At 36.1% G+C, this 26,548-nt stretch overlaps 1 protein-coding gene across 2 annotated transcripts in view; it reads left to right on the top strand.

Moving 5' to 3' along the window:
* Positions 1-26,548, top strand: part of LOC121735197 (integrin beta-nu) — a 34,946-nt gene continuing 8,398 nt past the window's right edge. Inside the window, exons 1-5 of one of the 2 annotated variants that reach the window (XM_042125923.1) lie at positions 1-559; positions 17,781-17,919; positions 24,886-25,040; positions 25,373-25,538; positions 25,901-26,045. In XM_042125923.1, the coding sequence (XP_041981857.1) occupies positions 496-559; positions 17,781-17,919; positions 24,886-25,040; positions 25,373-25,538; positions 25,901-26,045 (669 nt within the window). In that variant the 5' untranslated portion in view covers positions 1-495. Of the gene's footprint in view, positions 560-2,562; positions 2,701-17,780; positions 17,920-24,885; positions 25,041-25,372; positions 25,539-25,900; positions 26,046-26,548 lie in introns of those variants that run through there. The other variant, XM_042125924.1, reaches the window with a different exon arrangement.

Raw genomic sequence — 26,548 nt, 5'->3', positions numbered from 1 at the left:
CATTTTCATCCGTATGTATTTGGCAAGTTGTTCACAATGGCGGATAAAAAAATAGAAGAAATCCTGAAAGTGTGTTATCGTTAATTCAAGCGTGTTGTTTCGATAAACTTAGATTGAAAACACGAACTCGTACATCGACGATAGTATTTCCAAGCGGAAAATCAACTATGAAGCGGCTATGCGATGAATAACTCAACATCGTTTCCACCGTTTGGTTTGTTTAACACAGACGATTCCATCGACGATAGTATTCCCAAGCGGAAAATCACCTTTGAAGCAGCTACGCAATGAACTCAACAACGTTTCCACCGTCGCGTTGGTTCGCTACATGGCTTATGTTTTATGGTGTCGGTAACTTGGTAGATTAGAGTTTGTTCAGATGCGGTGCGGAGGTGTCGTGCGGCGCCTCGAGCGCCCGCTATCCTTATCTCTTATCAGCCCTTATCAGTTATCAGCCCTCGCGAAAACTGCGACCCATTTGATTCGGGAGCGCGAATGTGGAACATGAGGAGACTTGTGATTGTGACCCTGTGTTTTATTGGATCTGTGAGATGTGAAGGTAGGCGATAAGAAATTAAAAACAATTTTAGAAAATAGGACTTGATAAGAAATCAATTGTTTAAATACGAGTGATTCATAACTCCATAAGTGAGTTTTTTCGAACTCTACATATTTTGTGATTTTCATATAATTTTCGTCATGTTTCCTCGCCCTCTTGTTTTGTTGTGGCTGGTTAATTCATACTAATATTATAAATGCGAAATCTGTCTGTCTTTCTGTTTGTCGATTTGTCTAACTCCTATGTCCTTTCCCGGGACTCGGTATGGAGATACTTAGAGTTCCCGGAAAGGACTACAATAGTTTTAACCGCGGAAAAATCTAGTAATCATAATATAATCAATATGTTTGATTATTGACTAGACACGATGATAATTGAATCAATTAAATTGAAATACTTTAGTTGAAGCGGATATCAAAACCTAAGGGCTTATATTATACTTATAGAATTGTAGAGTTACCTCGGTGTATTTCATGAATTTTATCAGTATTCATACAAGTTTCAGCGTAACTGTAAACTCAGTCCAGGTAAAGTGTTATCACGAAAATAAACATAACAATACTGTAGGTATGGAGTATGTCATTTTTCACAAGAGCATGACATCATATTGCTAACAAAATAACAAATAAAGATTTGTGTGATCGACAGCTGTACCATATATGAAAATGTACGATTTTTCGATTTTTAGAATAGAATAGAATAGAATAAACGTTTATTTGCAGCTAAAACTATAGAAATACATAAATTATAAATTAAAGAAATAAGAATAAAAAATATAAAATCGTTGAATTATTATCATAAAAATATTGAGTATATTAGCCGCAAATTGGACCAAGCTCGGCAGTGTTGGCACACCCAGCAGGTAACCAACGCCGGTCTTCCGCTTGACCCATTCCGTGACCTCACAGCCGTTCCGACCTTTTAGTGACACAAGTCTTAAATAATATTATGAATAACTCAAATCACTATTTAAAAACAATAATATACAATCAACTTTAAGTAAACATATTTCACCAATCATAAAAAAAAAAACAATTAAATTCATTTCAATCTTACTAACAATTATTATTACATTAATTAAAATTTATTAATCCAGGACATTATAAATATCTATTCCAATTTCTAATATTATTATAATTATGAATAAAACCTATTGCATTATATTTACAGAAAATAAAATTTTAATTAAGTACATAAAAAAAAAAGTAAAAAAAAATATATATATATAAAACTGCATAGTATACACAAAACAAAAAGTAGACGAAGTAGATAACGACAAGACTTCAAAATATTTTGACAGTGACATAATATGACAGTTCCATAAGTTAATTTTTAAAAGAAGAAGAAGAAACAACAATAATATTACAAACATTGAACTTTGATTATGTATAATTATGATGATACATCCATGAATTAAACTAAATATTATTAAAATAATTAAAAGTGTTGAAAAATAAATATAATATTATAACAGAATATAAAAACATTATTAGGAAACAACAGTATTACAAGGAATATGTGATGGCAATCGAATCCAACAATACTAGAATAATTTGTTCAAAAGTGGAAAAAAAAAAATATAATAACAACGCAAAACACCTACAACACACTAATATCTAGGCGAATACTTTCCTGTGCCTTTTGTGCTTGTAACATAAATTTTTGGAGATGTTTCCTGAATGATGCCAGACTATTAAGATTTCTAATAGGCGGAGGTATATTGTTCCAGCATTTAGAAGCCGTGTAACGAAAGCTTCCTCTGAACGACGATGTCTGGTGTTTCTCAATGGCTAATTGGGTTGAACATTGCCTTGGACCGCAGGACCTAAGACTAGTCGTTCGTGAAAGCTTTTCGTAGAGATATGCAGGCTTTTTATACTTTAACACACCAAATAAAAGACAAGCCAGATGGAGTTTACGTCGGTGTTTCATTTTTAACATAGAATGCTCATTGAGGAAGGGTGTAACGTGACTTCTAGGTCAGATATTTGAAAATGTTTTTCGCAAACATTTTCAAATATCTAAAACATTTTTATCACAGCCTACACAGAACAAAACGGTAATGCAATTGAAAGGTTAGAAGGACATGCACCTGCAACTTCTCTTGTACTTTGGAAGTGGGCGGAAACCCAGTTACAATAGTAATTAAATTAAGTTGTATTTTATTACCTCTAAACGATTAAAGTCAATTCCAATACTAATCAACAAGGATATCTGTTTTGTAATGAATACCATAATAGTCAACATGGCCGTATTGATAAAAACTATAATATTATTTAAATGATGTCTACTCATCACTTAAAGTGACATTGCTGTTACGGATTTAATGTGGTTTAATTATAATTAAATGGAGGTCAGTGGATAAAATAATTATTTTTATCCACTGACCTCCATTATACAAGTACGCGGGACTTACGATACCCTTTGAAATGACTGCTGGTTTTTGTGCCTATTTGAAGCGGAATTAGCGCCCCTAATGCGGGGGAAGAGAACTGAATTTGACGTAAAAATGATGTTTGAAAGTCGCCATATTGGCGCTGATAGCAGAATAATAGCTCCCACACCGGTTTCGGTGACGGTGGCCGGTTTCATTGAAACCAGGCCAGCTACGCAGGAGTAATTTTTATAGTGCCCAAGTGTGTGCGCAGTACACAAGAGCACTCTCTATTCCTTTACTCTCATAACCCAGTGGGACGGACGACCGACACGACCGGCGAGAGATCAGGCGCAGGACCGACTTTTTACATGCCCATCCGACGCATGGATCATCTTACTTGTCAGACAATCAGGTGATCAGCCAGTATTAGTTCCAAGTACCCACTACTGCTGATAGCAGTAGTGGAAACAAATACTAGTTGGAACTAATACTAGTTTCTACAACCAATAGGGATTAAGCGGCCATATGCAAGTTACGTCAGATTTAGTTCTCTTCCCCCGCATTGGGGGCGCTGATTCCCCTTCAAATAGGCACAAAAAGCAGGTGGGTATCATAATTCCAGCGTACTTGTATAATGGAAGTCAGTGATTTTTATCCGACTACGGCGAAGCCTAAAGGAAGGATATTTTTTTATAACTTAAAAGTTACGGTAGTAGATGATGTAGGTAGATTTGGATAAAAGAAATCGTCAATGAAATCGAATGTTCGTTTTTGTATCGACATGGACCCAAAAACGAACTCATGGTTAGCCCTTTTTCAGGGTTCCGTACCCAAAGGGTAAAAATTGAGACTACGATGTCTGTCTGTCAGACCCGTCTGTCCGTCTGTTTCCAGGCTGTATCTCAAGAACCGCTATAGCTAGACTTCTGAAATTTTCACAAGTTGTGTATTTCTGTTGCCGCTATAACAGAAAATACTAAAAACAAAATAAAAATGTTCAAGTAGGTCTCCCATACAAGAAACATGATTTTTTTTGGCCTTTTTTGCTCGTAATCAATAATAGTAGCAGGTAGGCACTTTAAATATTCACATAATTCCTAATTATATAATATTTTGTACTTACTTTAATAATTAATAACAAAATGAAAATAAAATAAATTATATTTAAGGAGGGATCACAACACAATTTTTGCCAACTTTCGCTTAATCACGGTACGGAACCCTTCGAGCGCGAGTTCGACTTGCACTTGGCCGATTTTTATTTGATTATACTTTCAAGACGAGTGTTTTTAGTTTTACATGCACGACCGGAGAACTACAAGTGCCCTTCTTAGTACTTTCTTAGCAGGAAACGGAGGGCCGATATAATATAAAGGGCATTTTCTTAGAAGTTGTTGATGCTTAATAAGTTCAAGATTATTTTATAGGAATTACAGAGAAAGTTCTCGATCTAATTATTCTATTTATCTGAATAGATATACGTTATTATTTTCCGTTGTAAAGGTAAAATAATGTATAGTGTCACAACTCACAACACTAATCGTATTATTATAATACGATTACGATTAGTGTTGTGACATTATACATTATTTTACCTCTACACCGTGATAAAAACTATATATCCTATGTCTGGAACCTACACTATCTTTAAAATTCGCAGAAATAGGTCAAGCGGCTTAGGCGTGAAGAGGTAACACACATACGCACTATATTCTATAGCATTCATATTATAGACTAAGTATAAACATATTTATTATGTGTGTAGAATAAGATATTTATAGCAATTGTGTCTACAGGTCTGCTATTTCCTGTAGAAGCCCTTTTTGTTTTTACAGGAAGTGTCAGACAAATTATAATATCAGACACCAAAGGTGTCGTCAGAACAGATTTATCACATTTGATGTTTCTTATTAGCCACTGCACTGGTTTAACTCTATAATATTTATAACATAGTCGATTCGTAAGTTGAAATAGGATCAGCAACTTAAATAACTAATATAAGTACTTAACTTAATTTTAACGAGATAAAAACCAAAATAATATTTTATAGATTTTACATTATTTTACATTACATTTTGTATATTTAGAAATAAAGTTATTAAATTATAAATACAATTCTAAGTATTTTGTCCATATTATGATACACTGAGGTGCTAACCTTTTGCTTACCCAGTATTGTAATAAAATAAAGTGATAACCCATAACGTTACAGATGTACCTTGTAAGCAACAAGTGTTACTAATAATACTGTGTACTATTTACATTTTATAGCATATATTAAAGTGTAATTATAACACAGAGTCACGATCCCATTACGGGATTCTCCTTATCAGGCCATAAGCTTCAAAAGGGAAGATTTATCCCCGCTACCGAAAATAAACTGAACTCCAAACGCTTCATATATTTTACTCCAAACAAAATATTCTTAATGGCTGTGACAGGTCTATTTCGGCTGATGTTTACCATGCTCACTAATTCTATGTAAATTAGGAAACACGTGTTATCTATGTATTCGTATAATAGAAATGCATTTCTTAGTAGAGAACGGTAGACAATGTAGTAACTAGTAATGCATATTAAATGCCAAGTGGTCGTTGCACCCAATTTTAATTCATACTTTATATTATTAACTAGCTGTCCCGGCAAACGTTGTTTTGCTATATAAAGTATTCCGCCCATATTATTTTATTGAAATGACTAAATAAGTAGGCACCATGGCAACGTCCATCGATATCCCGTCGCACCAACAATGGTCACCGTCAGTCTCGAGTTGTAATAATTTACTATTATTTATTCAACAAATTCACTCATCAATATAAAAAGTAGCCAGTAGCCGATTCTCAGATCTACTGAATATGCATATAAAATTTGGTAAAAATCTACAGCCGTTTCGGATGAGTACGGTAACTAACATTGTGACATGAGAATTTTATATATTATAAGATAATGAACAAGTGTGTTACATATCTGTTACGTTTTATGCAAAGAGGATATAAACACTTGTAACTGCAATATGTAATAGTGAATAAATAGAATTTATAACGCGATACAGCCTTTGAGGAGAACCTCTGAGAATTAAACATGGTCTTAAAGGCCTTGGAGAAAAATGAAAAACTGGATTTATGAAATTGTTGGTAAAAAGCTGTTCTGAGTCCGGGGAAAGGACAGAGGATACTTACGAGTATGTCCCGTTTTTCGCACGAAAAAATAATTTCTTATGTTTTTTTTCTATTGTCCCGTAAAAATGTACGGCTACCGCGTTACATTAAACGAATTTCAGCTCAACGGACTTGCGGGCGGGCGGACATCTTGTATAATATTTAAAACTGAATATTATACGTCTTACATTTCAGCCAATCAACCAAAATAACTTTATTTAATAAACTCCACAACTAATAACATAAATTCCACGGGATGTTGTAAATCTGTGGAAAACTGGGAGGAAACGAACTACGGATTTAGAATATAGATGTTACTATTCGGCCTAAAAACGGTTATATTTAGATAGATAGATTAATAAACAAACTCACGCTCACATGTTTGCGGGATTGATTGAAATTGACTCTAGCTAGTGAGTTTGCTTATACAGAAACCTTTTCTGTTGCTGTTAATATTAACCTTATAATATATTATTATTTTTCAAAACTTTCTAGCTCTTCGATCTATTTAGGTAAGGTGTTAATCAGTAAAAAAATTTTATTCAAAAGGATCGTCAGAGCGAGTTTTCAGTTTCGTATTTGTCATAAAAGTAATATACTTACTTTAAAAATTATGATTAAATTCTTTTTCTTTCTCTTCTCGAAACATCTTGTGTGAAAAAAAAACTTTTTTTGTTTAAGTTGTGTAAAATCAGAACTGCTGAACCTTTTTTACTGAAATTTGGTATGGAGATAGTTTTAGTCATTGGATAGGATACTTTTGTCCCTTAAAAATGTACGGTTCTCGCGCGATAAACGAATTTTGTCGCGATGGAGTTGCGGGCGTTTTCCAGTAGGATAATATTATATGTATATTTTATGCATTAGTGGGCGTTGAACATAACAATGGATTATGAAACCAAATATCGTATCGTTAATGCGCGAACTGATTAGCATTTAGCAAGTGCCAGTGCACAGCTATTTATAATACAACAATATTACATTGCTAATATACAATACAATTATGTGACGTTGGTGCAGGGATGCCAACCAGTGGCGCAATTTAATAAAATATTTATATTATAATGTAGAAGTAGAAGCAGAGGCCGTAGCCAAAGTCCCTTTCGTTGAAAACGATGACGAAATTCGTTATGAAAATGTATGGGATTTGACATTAGTCTTCGCCAGCGAAATGTCATTTAGCGATGTCTTATGTCAAACTGTATACATTTTGATAACGAATTTCGTCATCGTTTTTAACGAAAGGTACTTTGTCTCGGGGGCCAGTAGTGAAATATGTAGAGCTTTTTCTGGCGATTGTCATGACATCAGTAGATAAACGTCGTTATCTTTCGTGTAATTTAAATTATTTTGAATTTTAGGCAGTCTTTATAAAATATTCTTAGTTTTCTTTCTATGATAATCTATGTTATTTTGTTAATTAATTTACCAGGTGACATTTTATTTGTATGCTTTTAACTTTTTTGAAATAACTGAATAAAACAATTTTAGCTATACTTACAAATTATATGCTGTCAGTCTTTAAACAGGTTGCTTGATTGATGTACGGAACGTACAACATAAACCAACAAAAAACGTACAGAAAAAATAAACAAACGTCAATTACACGATTGATGAACGGAACGCATAAAAAGGTTGGTGAACCCTGCACCGTGACGTCACAATACGAGTGTTGACAGTGTACCCGTGACCCAAATACGTGGACCTGTCGCGCCCAAGTGGTTGAACCACTCAACCACTCCTCAGTGGTCTAGTGGTTCGAACCACTCAACCACTGACGACCCGCTACCGATTCTTTAAATAAATGGACGTTGGCATAACTTATAGTTTATGCTGAAATTCGTTAATCGCACGGTGACCCAATTTATGCCACCATAAAAATCGTAGTATAGAATAGAAAAACCGTATCATGTCCTTTTCTGGTACTCAAAGTAACTCCGTAGTCCATACCCATTTTGGATGGGTGGATCGAAGCGGTGCAGTGTAAGCTCAAAGATGTAACAAACAGACAGAAACACTTTCGCATTAAGAGGAGTCCAAACCGCCGTTTTTCCATACAAACGTTGTCCCCTGTTTCCTCCCTGGATAATGCCGGTAGGGTTATGATTTTTTTCCTGAACATCTATGGCCACTATTAGCATGTCCCTATGTTTTCTTTTTTTTCATAATTTTATTATTAAAAAAGATAAGAACGCCCAAAAAAATTGCCAGATTTTCCTCTGTGTTTAAACACCCAGAAAACAAAACTGGCTAGAATATACAAAAAAAAAAAAAAAACATAGGAACACAGCTCAAGCCTTGCTTTAATTCTTAATGATAAAAGTACTTAAATCGCTTAAGTTTTGGAGTAGGAATCAGCGGACAACGAATCGAAGATTTTCTGTTCTTTTATTAGAACTTTTGTCGTGTTGTCTCTAGCGCGCTCTGCGGTGGGAGACTTGAGATTGGTGAGACAGCAATACATTTTCAAATACCTATTTTCAATTTCTCTCACCCTTGGTATATCCTCTTAATTAGTATATAGTAGTTAAAAAACAGACCAATACGCTGTGTGGGCTTAAGTACCTACAGTTCTTAAGAACCGACAACAATATTTTAGACCTATGCTAAAATTCATAAAAATCAATTCTTTATGCATATTTTGAAAGGCCCATTAAGATTATACTGATTTTAAATTGAAATGACTGTAACACTTATAAGCTTACGGTAACACAATACGCGTTGTAAAGTATCGGATAAGCGCGACTTGTGGTGACATAAAAACGTCGCCAGCTAGAGAGTAGAGACAAAGTTATAGGAAACGAGATACAGAAATAATTTTAGTAGTTGATTCCTATGCAAATCGGGGACCTAAGTAGTTTGTTCGCGTTACGTCAAACCCAGCTGACAGATCACAATTAACATTGAATTGACATATTCGACCAAATAACGTTGGTCTGTCAATTGCATAAAATAAGGTTAACTGCCGGTCTTAGAGACAGCCCAATAGCGCACTAGCGACTAGGCCGTAGCGGTCTGGTCGCGGCGGCCGGCCATCGAGAGTATGGTAGGTCTTAAAGTTATAGCAACGTATTAAATTTATAACAACACAAAATTTTTGGTAAGACGTATAGTTTCTGAGGTATCACGAAAATAGTGTTGTCACCCCTTTTTCCAAGATGGTGGCCGGGGGATAAGAGTGACGACCCCACAAACTTGAGGTTAAGCTTCTATTGACAATTTGACACGCCTACATGTCCCAAGTCCTCTAATAAATGCAAAGCTCATGTAACATTTCAATGGACTATTATTAGTGGTCGTCTCCGAGTGCGGCATAATAAGTTAATAACTAACTAACTAACTAACTAACCGTAATTAAATGAAAATCTTTATTAAATTGTAGTTTAATCATCATCAAATGTCTCTGAGTGCACCGGACGTAAGTAGGTGGTAACTAAATTATTTAATTGCTAGTATTTATCCTGAAAGCGCTGTAACTGAACATTATTTCACAAACAAACAAGATCTACCATGGTAGCAATTTTTTATAAAATCATAATATCCTATAGTTCGCAGCCAATAGTCTATAGCTGCTAAGTGCTAGGCTATAGCATAATTTAACAGATAACCTAGCCTACAACCTCCTAGTCTACGAATAATAAAAACTAAATAAAAGTAACTCCGTCAAAAAACATATTCCACAACACTTGTGTACCTTATACATTTCAATACATTTGCCCTTAAGCGGATCAGGCTGACGTTACAATATGTCAGTTCGAAAGGAACCAAAACGGTAATAAGTAGTATCATGGAAGTTAGGTTTCCTTAGTTTTTATTATTTGCAGCTTAAAACGTAGAGTACGGTTGTCAAAAGAGAGCGCTTTGTAGAGTTTACTCTATAGAGAAATATAATACACTGGTTTATCTGACAATAGCATCACAAACATAGACTTATTTTATAAGTTTATGGTCACAAATGCCTACATGATGCCTCGTTACAAACACTTTTCCAGACTTACCTAAATAATATCGGAGAAACAAACTCATCCTAATAAACACTTATTGATATCTCATCAACTAACTCGCCTTTATTGTATCAATTTATTGAGATCAAAGATAAAATTAAAAGGAAAGTTGATCGGACAATGGTGGCGGATACTTTCTAAAGGTGGCTTCCCGATCTTTGCTGCAAGCGACTGCGACTGACAAAAATTCAAATAAAATGTAACTTTATGACATACCCTATAAGTTCAATTTTGCTCTACGCCATTATAAAGCTGCGGCGGCATGGGTCGCTAGACCAATGTCGGTAGCAAATGAAGCCTATGGGCCCTAGGCTATAAAGTGGCATTTTTTTTATGTTGATCTGACGCGGTCGCTTGCCGCGTTGATCAAAATCATTACCTTACGCGCGATACTGGCTGGCGCGCTTGCATGTGTACGCTTCAGAATCCGGAGTTCTCAAAACGCGCGTTAGCAAAGCGCGCGCTTCAAAACGCCCAATGTGTACCTGCTCTAAGAGCGAGTCCACACGGCGCGTTGCATCAGCGTTGTGTCGACGCAGCGCTGCCGTTTGACGCATAGTCGGTCACACGGGCGCTGAGCCATCGCCGCGTATTACGAAGCAATCTAACCTCCTCCCTCTTCGTCTCGGGGGCTGCTGTCCGTCATGTGTGCGTTGCGACGACGCAGCGCCAGGCCTGTCCCACTCGTGCGTTTAGGTATCGAACTGTAAGTACCCCTTTAAAGGGGCAGATCACAAGGGACTCACAAGCGAGCGGTGACGCGCGCTAAATTTTTTTGTCGCATATATCTACGTACTGATTTAACCGCTGTGACAGAATCGTTATTAATCTGATAAATATGAACAATTGAAAAAAAGTCCAAGAAATATTTCAATAAAGTAATTTAAGACTTTAAAATACAAAAAAAGATAAATAAATACACAAACATAGCAAATAAACCAATTTGTTACAAACAAACCGCATACTACACATAAATAAACACATTTTACTATGTTTAAGTTGTAAAAATTCCTGACCAGCTCCTACACTATAATCGAATATAAAACTATTATAAAACATACGTTGGGTTACTAAAATTTGATTATTACTATAAAAAAGTTTTCTATTAGTAGCTATAGTAATTAAAAGAAGATTATTTTATTTTCTAAAAGGTGACAATCTTGATTTCGTCAGAAAGGGTACCTCTTACGCGATAGAAAGAGAGCGCACATGTAGGCAAATATAATTGTAGGCACCTAGCACTGCGCGGTCGGAATTTGAACTTAATAGTATCGTAGCATGAGTTGTTATTTTTTTAAACGGGTTTCACGATTGGGAATTCTGTTGGTACTACACTACTAATATATATTCTGTGGCAGCGCGCCGTGTGAACACTTTGGTTATTTGTATGCAAAACAACGCAACGGCAGCGCTGCGTCGACGCAACGCGTTACGCGCCGTGTGGACTGGCTCTAAGGGCCCCCGCTGACTATCGATTGTTTGGGCCAAATTAGGGCTATGTCGAGGGCTAAGTTATGGGTTCGTTATGTTTTCAGGTCAATCGCTGACCTTTTGCACTTCGTCATTGTGTCTTTGTGCTTAATTGCGATGAGTAAATAATGTTACTAGGTAATAGTGATATTGGCTTATTTTCTCATCAATATAATATTTTATTTCATCATACTGAGTGTAGTCTCATTAAGTGAGCTGGCAACCCCGGCATGTGTGCATTACGCTCCACAGTCTACTTCTAAAATTAATATTAAAAAGTGCAACATTTCATTTTACTCATCACCAAAGTGAAGCTAGTAGTGACTACGACCTGTGATATTGTTTTTCACCATAATTTTTTAGTATAAACAGTGGTTTGTAACTAATTACATCATTGGTTGTAATATTTTTTCTACCTTCGTATATTCAAGATTTGTTGTTGTCATACAACAAAAGTCAAAAATTACCCTCAACTGTCAAGATCCCATCTGTCAAAATCAAGTGACAAGCGTTAATTTGACTTTGACATACGAATAGTGTTACCAGGTGCTAAGAATTTTCCGAAATTAGTACAAAATATTTTTGATTCACTAATATAGTTTTTAGTACTCATTCTATTATTAAAATAATAAGGAAAAATGAAGTGCGATATTTGCGAAGCTTCCTTTACTGATGGTGTCTTCTGCCACGGCTGCAGGCGTAACATGGATTTCACTTGTGCTTCTATATCTGAGTCAGGCTACCGCAAGCTCGGGTCTGAGAGAAGATCCCTCTGGAGATGTCCTCAGTGTAAGCTGTCGTCGAGCCCGCGCCCAAAGTCACCGGCTGCTGAACCTGTCACTCTTGACCTGGTTTTGATGGAGTTACGTGAAGTGAAGTCTCAGCTTAGCAAATTGCCTGATCTTTTTGAGGACATCAAGCTGATAAAAAATGACATCTCTGACCTGAAAGCCTCATGTGACTTTAATAGCTCCAAAATAGAAAACTTAGAGACCAAGGTTCTAAGTATGGAAAAGCAGGCCTTGGAATCCCAAAAAATGGAATCATCCATATCTCGAGATTTGGCATTACTTAAGAAAGATAACACGAATCGGGAGCAATGGTCCCGGATGAATAATGTGGAGATAAAGGGAGTGCCGACTAAACATAATGAAAACCTCTTTAGCATTGTTGATTCCTTAACAAAAGTTGTGGGATACTCGATTCCTAAAACACAGATTAACTACATATCTCGGGTTCCATCGCATGACTCCAGGCAGAAATCGATTATTGTGAGCTTTATAAATAGATATATTAAAGAGGAGTTTATTGCTGCAGCGCGTGCTCGTAAGCATATAAGTCTTAAAGATGTCGGGCTGGGTGAAGAGGATAGACGAATTTACATAAACGATCATCTAGTTCCTGATATTAAGAAGCTGTTAACAAGAGTAAAAGAATTTTCTAAACAAAAAGGATTTCAATACGTATGGGTAAAGTTTTGTAAAATTCACATCCGGAAAAATGATAGAACACCAGTCCACATCATTTCAAATGATATGGATTTAAGCAAATTAGCTTAGTATGCTTTATGCATTTTACATTTCGATTTATCTCATTTATTAAGTTATCGCTTATACATACCATTATTCATTGCTTGGAATCACGCACTTGCAGCTCCATTTCTGTTCTATATTTTTTGCACAAATTATATGATTTACTTTTAAAAGATGTATTAGGCTACCTAAACAAATGGTGGTGGCAATTTCTGAATAACTCACACTCGCACTCGCTAACGCTTATGATTTATTTGTCTGGCGCTTATAATTATTTTATTGTGTACTATCTGTGTATTGCTCTATTGAATTTGTTATATTTGATTCGTGCTTATATTATGGTGTTTAATTGCTTTGATTTAACTTTAACGTTATTTTATTTAATACAATATTTCTTATTTACCCTTTTAATTAGTTCCCTAGAAATATTGCTATACAGAAATAGAAATCTGGGGTACCATAATATTTATGAACCATCTATGGAGTTTGTTAACGATTGCTCAGTGCTAAAATGTAACGATATTACTTCCTATTCAAGTAACATTATTGATCATTATTACTATGTCGAAGGGTCACTTAATCATCATCAGAATCTCTACTATGCATTTGTTTGGTTCGAGTATTATATTTTTATGCGACCATTAATTACATTTCACAAATGGAATCTAAAATAAACATCTATTATCAAAATGCGCGTGGACTCCGTACCAAAACTAATTGTTTTAAAAGAAATGTTTACCTTAATTCATATGACATCATTTCTATAACTGAGACTTGGTTACTGGATGGCATACATGATCAAGAACTTTTTGATAGTCGATATGTAGTCTGGCGTCGTGATAGAGATTACTCCTTAACAAATCAAGCACTAGGTGGCGGTGTCCTTTTAGCAGTTCGGCGAGACTTCGCTGCTACGGAACGACCAGAATGGCACACAACTGCTGAAGACCTCTGGGTTACAGTCTCTCCTAGGAAAGGATTGGTATCTAAGATCCATTTATGCACAATTTACTTATGCAAACAAAATGAGGGATACAGCTCTAGTGAGCAGCTAGATAACTTCTCAAATAATTTATTTGACGTAGTCAATTCATGTCCTAATGACAATTTCATTATATTAGGAGATTTCAACCTCCCGTCTATTGAATGGCATCCTCAAGGAAATCAATTCGCAGCAAGTAGCTTATCACTCACCAGGAGCCATATCAATTTCATTGACACCCTTGCTCAGTGTAATCTTTCACAACGCTGTCAAGTTCGCAATCACAATAATCGGTTTTTGGACTTGACTTTCTCGAATTGTGAACTTGCTATTCATGCCTGTGACGACCCATTAGTCCCTGAGGATATACCCCACCATCGATCGCTTTGTATTGACCTTGTGCACAGCTCAGTTTGTGATTTAGATACAAAAAGGAGAGAAAAATACTTTTATAAAAGAGGTAACTTTGATGAAATCAACAATACATTAAATTCAATCAATTGGCATGAATACCTAAAAAATAAGCCTTTGGAAGATGCTATTAAATACTTTTACGATAAACTATATGACCTGCGAAATTCTCACATACCGCATAAAATTACCACCCCAAATTATTATCCCCCCTGGTATAGTCCGGCTCTTAGAAAGGTATTAAAAGAAAAATATAAGTACCACCGTAAATATAAGGTCTATGGCAACCATAGTGATTACCTCTCTTTTTCACATCTTAGAAGAAGAGCCAAATCCCTTGAGCGCTCATGTTATGAACAATATATTCAAAGTACTGAGAATGCACTTACTAGTAACCCAAAAGTTTTTTGGTCTTTTATCAAAAATAATTCGAGAACCTCATCAACTTTTCCCTCCTCCATGAGCTATGATGGAGAGATAGCTAGTTCTGGTGACAAAATTTGTGACCTTTTCGCTTCATACTTCCAAGCAAATTTTCTTAACTCTAGTTCCTCCGATGGTAATATTAGTACTGAAGCACTGCCAAATCATAGTTTCATTGGTGAAATTGAAGTGAACCCCAAAAATTTACTGACACTTCTAAATTCAGTTAATTTGAATAAGGGCGCGGGGCCTGATGACATACCTCCCCTGTTTATTGTCAAGTGTGCCTCGAGCTTAGTTACTCCCTTGTTAATATTATATTCGCGGTCCCTAAATGAAGGTTATGTACCAAATATCTGGAAGTCAGCATTTATCACTCCGGTGCATAAAGCTGGCGACAAGTCTTGTATAAAAAACTATAGGCCAATATCTAAGTTGTGTATTTTTGCAAAACTGTTTGAACGTATCGTTTATAATGCGATTTACCCATCGCTTAGACATTGGTTTATCTTGGAGCAACATGGGTTTTTAAAGTCTCGTTCCACAACTTCTAATTTAATTCTTGCTTATGATTATATCAGCTCCAACATGGATTCTGGTGGTCAAGTAGATGTAGTATTCACTGATTTTTCTAAGGCCTTTGATCGTATTGATCACTCTATTCTTCTTCAAAAGTTACTTCTTGCGGGAATCCACGGAAACTTATACCGATGGTTCACCTCGTACATTAGCAATAGGTCTCAAGCTGTTGCTATCAATGGATACATGTCAAGGTGGACATTGGTGCCCTCTGGAGTACCGCAAGGTTCACTTCTGGGACCTTTGTTATTCGCAATATTTCTTAATGACGTCAACACGTGTTTCCGCTATTCTAAGTTTCTATTATATGCGGATGACAAAAAAATAATGAAAAATGTCAGTTCACCTCTTGACTGCCATCTTTTACAAGAAGATTTGGATAGGTTCAGTGAATATTGCATTAGGAATAAACTAGATCTCAATGTATCAAAATGTTATGCGGTAACATTCAGCCGTAAGTCAAATTTAATTAATTATACTTATAACCTTAGAAACAAGGAAATAACAATCAAAAATTCTATGAAGGACCTCGGAATTATAGTGGATTCTAAATTAATATTTGATGATCATGTTAATTACATTGTAAATAAAGCATCTAAAGCACTTGGGTTTGTTATCAGATCAAGTACTAATTTTAAATCTATTAAGGCCATCAAAATTTTATACTGTTCATATGTACGAAGCATCCTGGAATATGGTTCCGAGGTCTGGAATCCTTCTTATGACATATATAAAAATAGAATTGAATTAATCCAGAAACGCTTTCTAAGGTTTCTTCAGTTTAAGTGCCACCTTAACCTTCCTAACTATGAGGAAAGGTGTAAAAGATTTCACTTCCTTCCCTTATGTTATCGCAGAGACATTTCAGATCTGGTTTGTTTATGTAAGATTATCAACAATGCCATTGATGCCCCTGATTTATTATCAAAATTTAATTTCAATGTTCCCGGTAGATACTTTCGTAATTATTTACCGTTTCATGTCCCACCCTTTAAAACGTTTTACCGTCGTAATGCATTTGTGTGTAGAGCTACTGCAAGTTTTAATAGGTTTTATTCAGGTAGAAATATTGAAGACATCTTTGAAATAAAAACGCCCGAGATTTGTAGGCTATTATCAAATGAGTATTTTAAAACTGAAAAATGAATATTGTTACATTTATGGTACTGAGTAGTTACAATGAGTAATTAGTGCGTTTTGTGAGTGATCTTTGTATATAAATTTAGCTATGTTATTTGTTGTTAATGACTATTGAGTGTTGTTGCTTATTTTGCTTATTCTCATTTTCGAGTTACAACTGTTGCATGTTACATAATATTAATGCTTATTTTTTCTTTTTTTTTTTTTTTTTTTTTGTTACTTATATGTGAAAACTTTATAAATGGCTTTATGTTTCTATAATAATTGTACTCATAGTGAAATTTTTTAAAAGCTGTAAGTTTTCTGAATAAAATAAAATAAAAATAATAAAAATAAATACGGTTAGGGAAATTAAGAAGTGATATGGCGTATGAAAATAGAAATAAGTTGTTTCTAAAATTGTTGCCTTGTGATGGCAATAAATAAAGCGAAATTTTTGTTTATTTTATAAACTTTATGCACATAAAAGTACAAAGGTGGACTTAATGCCTTATGGCATTATCTACCAGTCAACCTTTGGGCGATACAGGAACAAAATTGTATAGGTTCCAGTGAAGTTACACAACTAAAAAGAAAAAAAAAAACAATATATATATATATATATATATATATATATATATATATATATATATATATATATATATTTAATCATTGTAGACCCTAAACTAGTATATAAATAAGTCTATGCCCTAAACAGTAATTAGGTACAGAAAAAACGCCTAAACAGTGATCACAGATAAAAACGTTCCGTCTTAAATGTTAGCGGGCCCTTAGACGATCATTTTTAATGTGAAATATCACGTAATGTGCAATACTATTAACCGTATAAGGTTGATATTGAACGCGCCCGCCTTTCAATCTCATTGTCAAATAAATTGTTCAATAATATTGTTCAATGATATTGCATAATAAAATTGATCGCCTAGGGGCCCACTTACGTAAATAGTACGTAGTGTAAATATGGTCTAAAGCATGAGGTGAGGCACAAAACTTAATATCGAATATCAAAATTTGTGTTTACTTTTGTGACCAACCTTATAGTTCCGATCATAATAGTGAATCGCACACAGTGCTGCGTTGTGACTTGTGAAGCATCATAACTCTACTAACTTAGCTTTAACAATTTTGATGTTTCCTTGTTCCAGTGCACGATCAGCTACGGGAGAAGCTGGTGTGTATCGAGCACTCCACTTGCGGGGGGTGTCTGGCGGCGGCGGAGCACTGCCGCTGGTGCGCCGACCCCTACTTCAGCACCGCCCGCCCCCGCTGTGACGACGACCAGAGGTGAGGGTACAGTGTAGCAGCTGAAGGGCTGCAATAGATATAGGTGCTGCAGGAGCTGCAGTAACTACAGGAGCTGTAGCAGCTGCAGTGGCTACAGGAGCTGTAGCAGCTGCAGTAACTACAAGAGCTGTAGCAGCTGCAGTAGCTACAGGAGCTGTAGCAGCTGCAGTAGCTACAGGAGCTGTAGCAGCTGCAGTACCTACAGGAGCTGCTGTAGGAGCTGCAGCCGCTGCAGAAGCTGGTCACGTGTATTGTGCAGCTGTTGGATTGATGGTGCAGCAACAGCAGCCAGCTAGGGCATTTGCTCCAAAAAAGTCTAGACGGCTGATTTGAGGTCTTGAAACATCAAACAACTTAAGCATTTGGTTAAAAAATGTAGGGGGTTTTCTGAAATGGATTGGTGCTACAGGCTACAGCTAGAAAATTTTGTAACTGGTAAGACATTGGCTAAAATTTAAACCCGAGCAGAGAAAGAACACTATAGTTATAGCTTATATTTTATAGACGTATTTTACAAAATTCGACACCTAAAGTCGTCAAAGGTCAGCTCTAAGTTTTACCTACCACGAACTAAAAAAAACATAAAACTTGTTAAAATTAAGAACCTTAATTTAAGAAATTAGTGTAACTTCTTATCTATAATACTTAATTAATTAACCATAAACAGTGAATAAATGAAATTGATGTTTTAATATGTATTCATAATATATTAAAACATCCATTGATGACGATTTGTAAAGCTTACTCTGTATTTCCATTAGCTAAGATCGTCTTGAAACTGTAGTGTGGAAACGTGTGATATAGGTCATGGCTCATTAACTTAAAAGCATACAAGTCCCAGGCTGTTTAACTAGTTGAGAAACAGCTGGCGTTGAAGAAAACTGTACGTTTGGGAACAATTAGATAGTTTTAGTCCAAGAGACTCCTAACCCAGTAATACCCTTTTGAATTTTTTGTATAATATATAACGAAAGTTTGCAAACGATAGAGTTTGCAAACGAATCATCTATCAACATTTATTTTGTCGTTTCTGTATTTTATATCTATCAGAAATCTCCGCTATCTACAAATTCATCCAAATTACAATAAACAACACAACAGAATAACTAATAGTCGCTATTACGAGTAATTCATCGACATGCACAGAGCTAATAAAACAACACACGTCCCTTTAAACCCACAGTCGTGAGGCCGAAGCCGGTTCCGAGCCCTTTGCCCTCCGAGCTCCGGTAAAAGTATAGCGAAACGAGAGGAATTTAAACTATTTCTTTGTGAATCTCTACGCGCTCATCGATAGGGTTGCCAAATGTTATTCTTAGTGCATAATTAAAAGGCTTATTTCAGCTGATGCGATTGGCTAGCTGGATTAAAAAGAGTTTTAAAATATAAGCTGTAATAAAATCAACAAATTTAATGAAGAGAAATGAATAATTTGAAAAAAATTTACAGGCTAATAAAAATTGGTGTAGAAGAACACTGATTTTTCTCATAGTATACCTCTAGTGTCCAGTATAGTACTCTCTTTAGTTACTTTTGGTGGGTCTTTGATAATATTGTTGTTAACCTTAAAAAAGTCACGAATTTGCCCTGAATCAACAAATTTTAAGGTGCAAGTGACAACCCTGACGTGAGCTTTGAAGTTTTCCCACAAGCGACCAGCGAGAGCCCACAATCAAGACGTCGTGAGTTGTCGTGATGATGTGACATGACGGTTTATAAGATAAGCCTAATAATGGACATAGTTTTGATTTGTGAAAAGCTTCGGCCTATAAAGCTATATAGTATCTGCCATACCGGTTTCGGTGATAGTGGCTACTAGAACCAGGTCAGCAGAAGTAATTTTACGGTGTACCTACTTAAGAACATGTGTTCCTGAAGAAAGACTATATGTTCTTAAGTAGGAGACGGATCCTTCAAAGATCGGAACCAAAGACAGACAAGACTGGCGACAGATCAGACTCAGAAGTCAGAACTTTTTACATGCTTATCTAAAATTGTCAATGTAAACAATTGTGTCAGCCTTCATTGTTTTAAAATCCTTACCAAAATTGGAAGTAACATTTTTCCAATTCGCGAGTCAAATCCATTACTAAAGTCAACAGCCAAGCTCCAAACAAAAACCACTGTACTCTAGTATTTATAATAGAGTCCATACCTAATTATTAAACGTCATGCTTCTTATGGCGCCTGGCCTAAAGCGGCTATGCCACTTCTAGTGGTCTATAAAGATAATCATGGTTTGAGCTACTTTTTGCGATGGAAGATGAGATAATAAATTGAGTAATTGTCTCGTAAAATCGAGATCTATCAAGGTACTTGATGAGAAACGAGATTTAATCAAGTAACAAACTACATACTAAATTATAATTTAAAGTGGGTTATAAAAAGCATACTCTTTTCCTTTCGGAAGTTAGTTATAATAAAATTTTGGTTGGGTTGCAGCAACGAACTTTAACTCATAAGTAGTTTGTTAAAAATGGACGCCATCAAGACGCCATATTTAACCATAACCATAGAGCTCGACAAAAAGGAACTAACGCTGTCATCATACAAAAACGCCATTTTTGACAGTTCTCCTTTACCAGCAGCGCTCCCGCCCACGTTCATTTATAACCTTGTTGGACCAGCTGTCATCTGTCAATTTCTCCGGTCAAAGTTAAGGTTAAAGTTAAAGTTAAATTTAGCCTTAACTTTAACCATAACTTTAACCTTAACTTTAACTTTAACCACGCCTCTGGTGCAACCAAACATTAATGTTACTTACAACTTCATTGCGCCCGTGCCGAGCTTTGTTTAGGTATATCGTTGAAGCCGTAATGTTTTTTTTTATGAAATAAGGGACAAACGAGCAAACGGGTCACCTGATGGAAAGCAACTACCGTCGCCCATGGACACTCGCAACATCAGAAGAGCTGCAGGTGCGTTGCCGGCCTTTTGAGAGGGAATACACTCTCTTCTTGAAGGTTTGCAGATCGTATAGGTCCGGAAACGAACGGTCGTGTTTACCAGATTGATAACTATATTTTGTCATTTCTTGGAGATCAAGAGGTAACAGGTAGAAAAAATATGGACAAAAAGATAAACAGGCCGACAGATACGCTTTCATATTAACTAGATCTATATCTATAAGTATTTACTTCAGAACAAAAGTCAGAGTCAGTAACAATAAAGGATCTGTAAACTAGCTCAACTAATTTGGTCTAGAACCGTGCGCAGTAAAAGTCAGTCATAAACGGAGATTTAGACCGACCCGGATACAGCTTGACTGAGCTGGTAAATCTGCTTAATAGACGGTAAAGTTTAAAATTAGAATAGACACTATTTTATAGTTAGTGAACTGCATGTACTTTCAGTACAATCAGAGAACTGAGAAGTTGATTTATAGGAAGATGGTGGAACTACATAATTTGGTCGCGTTAAGCCAAACCCATCCGACAGACCACAACTTACATTGAATTGACATAATCCGAACGAATTAAGTAGGTCCGTCAACTGCTTAGGAATCAAATTCTTCGCTGGTACCATCGAGGAAATTGATTCCTAGGCAGTTGATGGACCTACGTCATTTGGACGGGTTAATATGTCAATTCAATGTTAGCTGTGATCGGTCGGATGGGTTTGACTTATCGCGACCAAATTACAGGTCCGCCATCTGCCTAGGAATCAACTTCTCTGATAGTACAAATCACAAATGCGCTTAAGAGCTCACCTGACTCTAAAAATCAAACATCGTCCTTCTCTCTTCACACTCACGCCCGTCTTTCATATGCCAGGTGAAAAAGGACGGCGCGGAATCATCGCCGAGTTAGTTTTACTTGAATAAAAGACGAACTATAATGATTATGAAAAAAGTGTTTTGAGCAAATTTAGGTTTTATCAATACCTTTTTAGATATTAAAAAATATTAAAGAAAATACAGCAAACTTCGAAGATCCAAGCAAAAACGTGTCTAAAACAAGGTTTTTTGTAAAAAAGAAACTATCGAGCGTTTTTTGAGTAATCGTGTTTTCGTCTTGAGCATTTAATCTTTATAAACTGAAGTTACTTGTGTCAAAAAATCAGTTTTCTAAACCTTACAGATTTTGAGATCTAGGTTAAAGTATGTAGTCAAGTTAGGGTCATATGGGCTCTTAAAGCACTTGTGACTTTTCTGGTATTGCGTAATTGCGTATGTCTATAAGCGCCGGTTATCGCTTGAATTTCCACCAGGCGATGTTTTGCTTGTTAAAGAAGTCGTTTTGACATAATTTATTCCATGGTAAATAATATTTTCAAAATTTATTGCATAGTGATTCACTGCTTTCTTAACGTGGATAAAGTTTCGAACATTGCGATTGTACACTCAATTTGTAGGCGACTATTCTCACATTTTGATGTCGTTGATTCCCACTGCCTAGAAAAAAACTAGTTTCCAAATTGGTGTTATTTATATAGTTACAAAATCGCCAAGTGCGGTCTTTAGTCACAAAATGGAAAAGTTGTGTTTGCTGTAGGGTTGTCAGGCGTCCGGAATAATCCGGACATAGGTTTTTTGATTGCTTGTCAAAACAGGATCATGGCTTGTGTAAAGCTTTTCTACTTAGAATTTAATTTTAATGAACATCATAACGTTAAAAGATTTTACACCTCATTAAATAGAAAAGTACGCACAATATTATTATAACGTCTTTATGAATACGACTGAACGGCTCCAAAGGAAGATCTTCTGTTATTTATGCTCGGTCAGCCCGAAGCCCACTAATAAGTAAAGATTTCCGCTGTCGTACTTAAATAAATTCTATAGTGTGATTTTGGGCTTTTGGGCTGTTTGATTCCTTACAATATACACAATACCTACGCACGTAATATAATTACATCGCGTCTAGCTTTGTAATACCAATGTCCGGATAAACAGGTCATTTCGTCCGGCTATAAGTTTTGACAACCCTAGCTGTAGGCCGTGAGTGATGCGACCTTTGTAAGTACTTAAATATTTGCGTGGGCCGAGAAACGCGCGGCTCTAGTGCTATGAATGGGCTAAGAACGCGTGGCTCTTGTACTATAATAGCATTCATTGAGCTTTAAATTACAATACGACACTTCAATCGCCGTTTTATTAAGTTTGATATGCGGTGCAGGTTATACTTTATTGCTATTATAATAAAGTCCAAATGGCACAATTTATAATGGTCGTCGGCTGTGCTAAAAGCAGTGAAAGTGCATTTTTGCTTAACAGCATTTTATATTCATAGAGTTAATTTAGCTTAATAGCTAGAAGGCTGCATCTAACGGACCGTCATCTACTCAATTATAATACAATCGTAGGAAATAATTAATTGAGACTTCTTATTATATTTCAAATCAAGAGAGCTTTTCGACTTCGTAAATATTTTTCTTCTGACATTTAAAAATAAGAAGTCGGTTAAAAAGTCGGTGAGTATGTACTACCAAACTGATTTTTATGCGTATAGTTGTAGTTTAGGATTTGTATGTCTCTCGTGGGATATAAAATATCATCATTAAATACTTAAGTCCTGACTCAAAATTTTCTCCTTTGCCAAAAGCTCACTTACGCCAGCTTACGCGTAATAAATGCAATTTTAGGCATAATTATTCAACGACAAACAAGGGGTAAATAAGTTTTGCCTTCAGTCTTCACAAAATATAAATATTGCACTTAGTGTACATTACATAATATAGTCATCTCATCTCTTAAAATATTATCTTTAATGGCGTATTGTTAGTTTAGCTCCAAGCGGATTATGTTTGGAGGCCTCTCGAAGTGTTTATTATGTGCCTAACCTATGTAATAAACATTTGACCTATAGCCTGCCTGACTTCTAACTCCTAAGTCATTTCATCATTACGAGCTTTACCAGGGTTGGCAAAAAATTTACGCGCGATTTTCCTAAACAAAATGTTACGTAGGTCGTAGACGCACCATGTAAAAAAAATTACATGTACCATCGAGGAAATAGATTCGTAGGCAGTTGACAGACCCACGTTATTGGTCGGATCATATCACTTCAATACAAAAAAATAAATTGTGATCTGTCGGCTGGGTTTGGCATAACGCGCGAACGCGACCAAATTACGTAGGTCCCTCCATCGTCTTATGAATCAACTTCTCTGGACTCTGATAGTACAGTTGAAACTTGTAAAGCATATAAAAGGAACATTTTAGAATATTAAGAACAAAATTTAAAAAAAAAACATAATTGAAGAAAACTATGAGGTTGCCTTACACTTTTCTTCATTCAAGTTTCTCTAATTTGAAAAGTGTAAAGCAACCATACACAACAAAATTATAGAGTTTTGTAATCAGTGACTTGCTCAAAATATCGTGTCTGTGCAACTACAACCTAGATTTACCATCCCTGGCCTCTAGTTAGTGCTAAACCTATTACTGTATGTAGTTATGAAATATAATGAGTAATTAATGGACGCACAATTTAATTTATTCTACATCGTATTAATTGAGTTCCGAGAGGTCAATGCATTTGGTACGACAATTAATATCTTTCATAACTAATGAACTTGAATAATTACATGGTAATTAATAAGGTTTGGTGAAGCTGGAAGGCATAAAACTCTCTTAATTCCTTTTTGGATCGAGAGTATATAAAATTTTTATACTCCCATCCAACGCATGGATCATCGTTCCTATTTGACAACCAGACGATCAGCCTGCATTGTCTTAGAAACTTAGAAACAATATTTTTCCAACGCTCGTATCGAACCTACAATCTTCAGCTCAAGAGCCAAGACATGTATCAGTATGGATTAACGAGCAACACTGCTAGATAGAAGATAGATATCTTCTAAGTTCTAGTGCTGCATGTGCTCCATACATGTATTTACCTAAACACCTTCACATTTCAGTATCCATTTTTAAGCATGCTTCAATCTGGATTCTGCTATAGCATCTTCTAGATATTCGTTTCAAGAAACTGCTAAACGTCGCACTAACTCTACCACTTCTTCCAGCCTTGTAGCGAGCGGCTGCAGCCAGGAGGCGATCCAGCGGCCCGACAAGCCGGTGTGGGAGGTGGCGGAGAACAGCTCCCTGCAGGATGTTGAGCCGGACCGCCTGCAAGCTGTGCAGATACAGCCGCAGAGGATCAAGCTGTCGCTGAAACCGCGTATGTTTTTGTATATTGATTACACAATAGACGTGGGAGAGCCATGCTTCGGCACGAATGGATTGGCTTGACCGGAGAAATAGCACGTTCTCACAGAAAACCGCCGTGAAACAGCGCTTGCGCTGTGTTTATATAAATGGTACAATATGTGTATATAAAACATGGTTCTATAAACCAGTCTATGGACTGCTAAGTGCTAAAATCTTTTTTTTTTGTCTACGCTGATAAAATACCAAAGGCCTAACAAGAAGATTTGGCCCCAAGACACGTGGTTTTTTCCAAAAATCCGACAGTAACAGTTTTACAACTGGAAACTCAATGTTCTTATTCAGGTGAGACTAAGAAGATCAACTTCTCGTTCCGGGCGGCCCGGAACTATCCCCTAGACCTGTACTATCTCATGGATCTCACGTGGTCCATGAAGGACGACAAGGAAACTCTCGTATCTCTTCGTGACGATCTCCCGTCCATGCTGAAAAATCTCACTGATAACTTTAGGTAAGTCCATGTTGCTTGACGTAGAAGTCATGATAATAAGTACATTTGGAACCTTTTAAAGGTTGGACATATTGTAATTGAAATTTTTTAAAAATAATGAGAAAAGCCTTACTTAAAGCCTTACAAAAAGCCTTATAAAATTTGTCCTTGGTAAAATATATAACCGTTTTTAAACTTTATATTTATAACAGAGAAGGCATGACTAAGATAGAGTTCTGCAATGTTCTTTTTGTGAATGCCGCCGTTATTAATTATTACTTTTAAGCTGTTGAAAATGCAATAACTACTCACGCCTCCATGACTATAGCCAAGTGCGACAAGACTGCTTTTGACCTTATGTTTAATTATGGTTTTCTTTTCAGATTAGGGTTCGGCAGTTTTGCTGAGAAGCCCATAATGCCGTTCATCAGCACGGACGCGCGGCGGCTCGCCAACCCGTGCACGGTGGAGGAGGAGGCCTGCGAATCCACTTACAGCTACAAACATCACCTGTCGCTTACTAACGAGGTGGGTTATAATCTGACTTGGACTTATTGCTAAGGGAGAGCGCCAGAAATGAAAGGCGCTTTTCAAGTATAATACGGATTTGCAGGCCAATTTTCGTTCCTAATGCAATTATAGTAAATTGGATCTTGGAATTCGCAGTAGCAATATCGGACTTTATAACTGGGCTGGGACAAAAAATTGTAAGTTCCCAATATCAAAATTTAGTGAATTTTAGCTAAGGGCTTTATAATTTTTGATTGCTTTAATGGATTTAGTAGACTGTTAACTAGTAGGTAATTAGATAATATTATCATGATTTAAGTATTTCTCTCTTTGTCACGTTATTCCAGAAACTAATAAAGCATACTGACTCAATACATACGTTAAACCTTTCTACGTTAAAATTTCTCCACCTTGTCATTAACATAGGCAAATATGTGTGGACTGCATACGAAGTACACTCTGTAGAGTGTAGACCAAGGGTGGCCAACCTTTTCGACACTTGGGCCAAAATTTGGAAGTAG

Source organism: Aricia agestis, chromosome 17 (genome assembly GCF_905147365.1).
Source record: "Aricia agestis chromosome 17, ilAriAges1.1, whole genome shotgun sequence".
Taxonomy (NCBI): domain Eukaryota; kingdom Metazoa; phylum Arthropoda; class Insecta; order Lepidoptera; family Lycaenidae; genus Aricia; species Aricia agestis.
The sequence above is the reverse complement of the archived record's forward strand: the minus strand, read 5'-3'. Positions and strand labels throughout refer to the sequence as shown.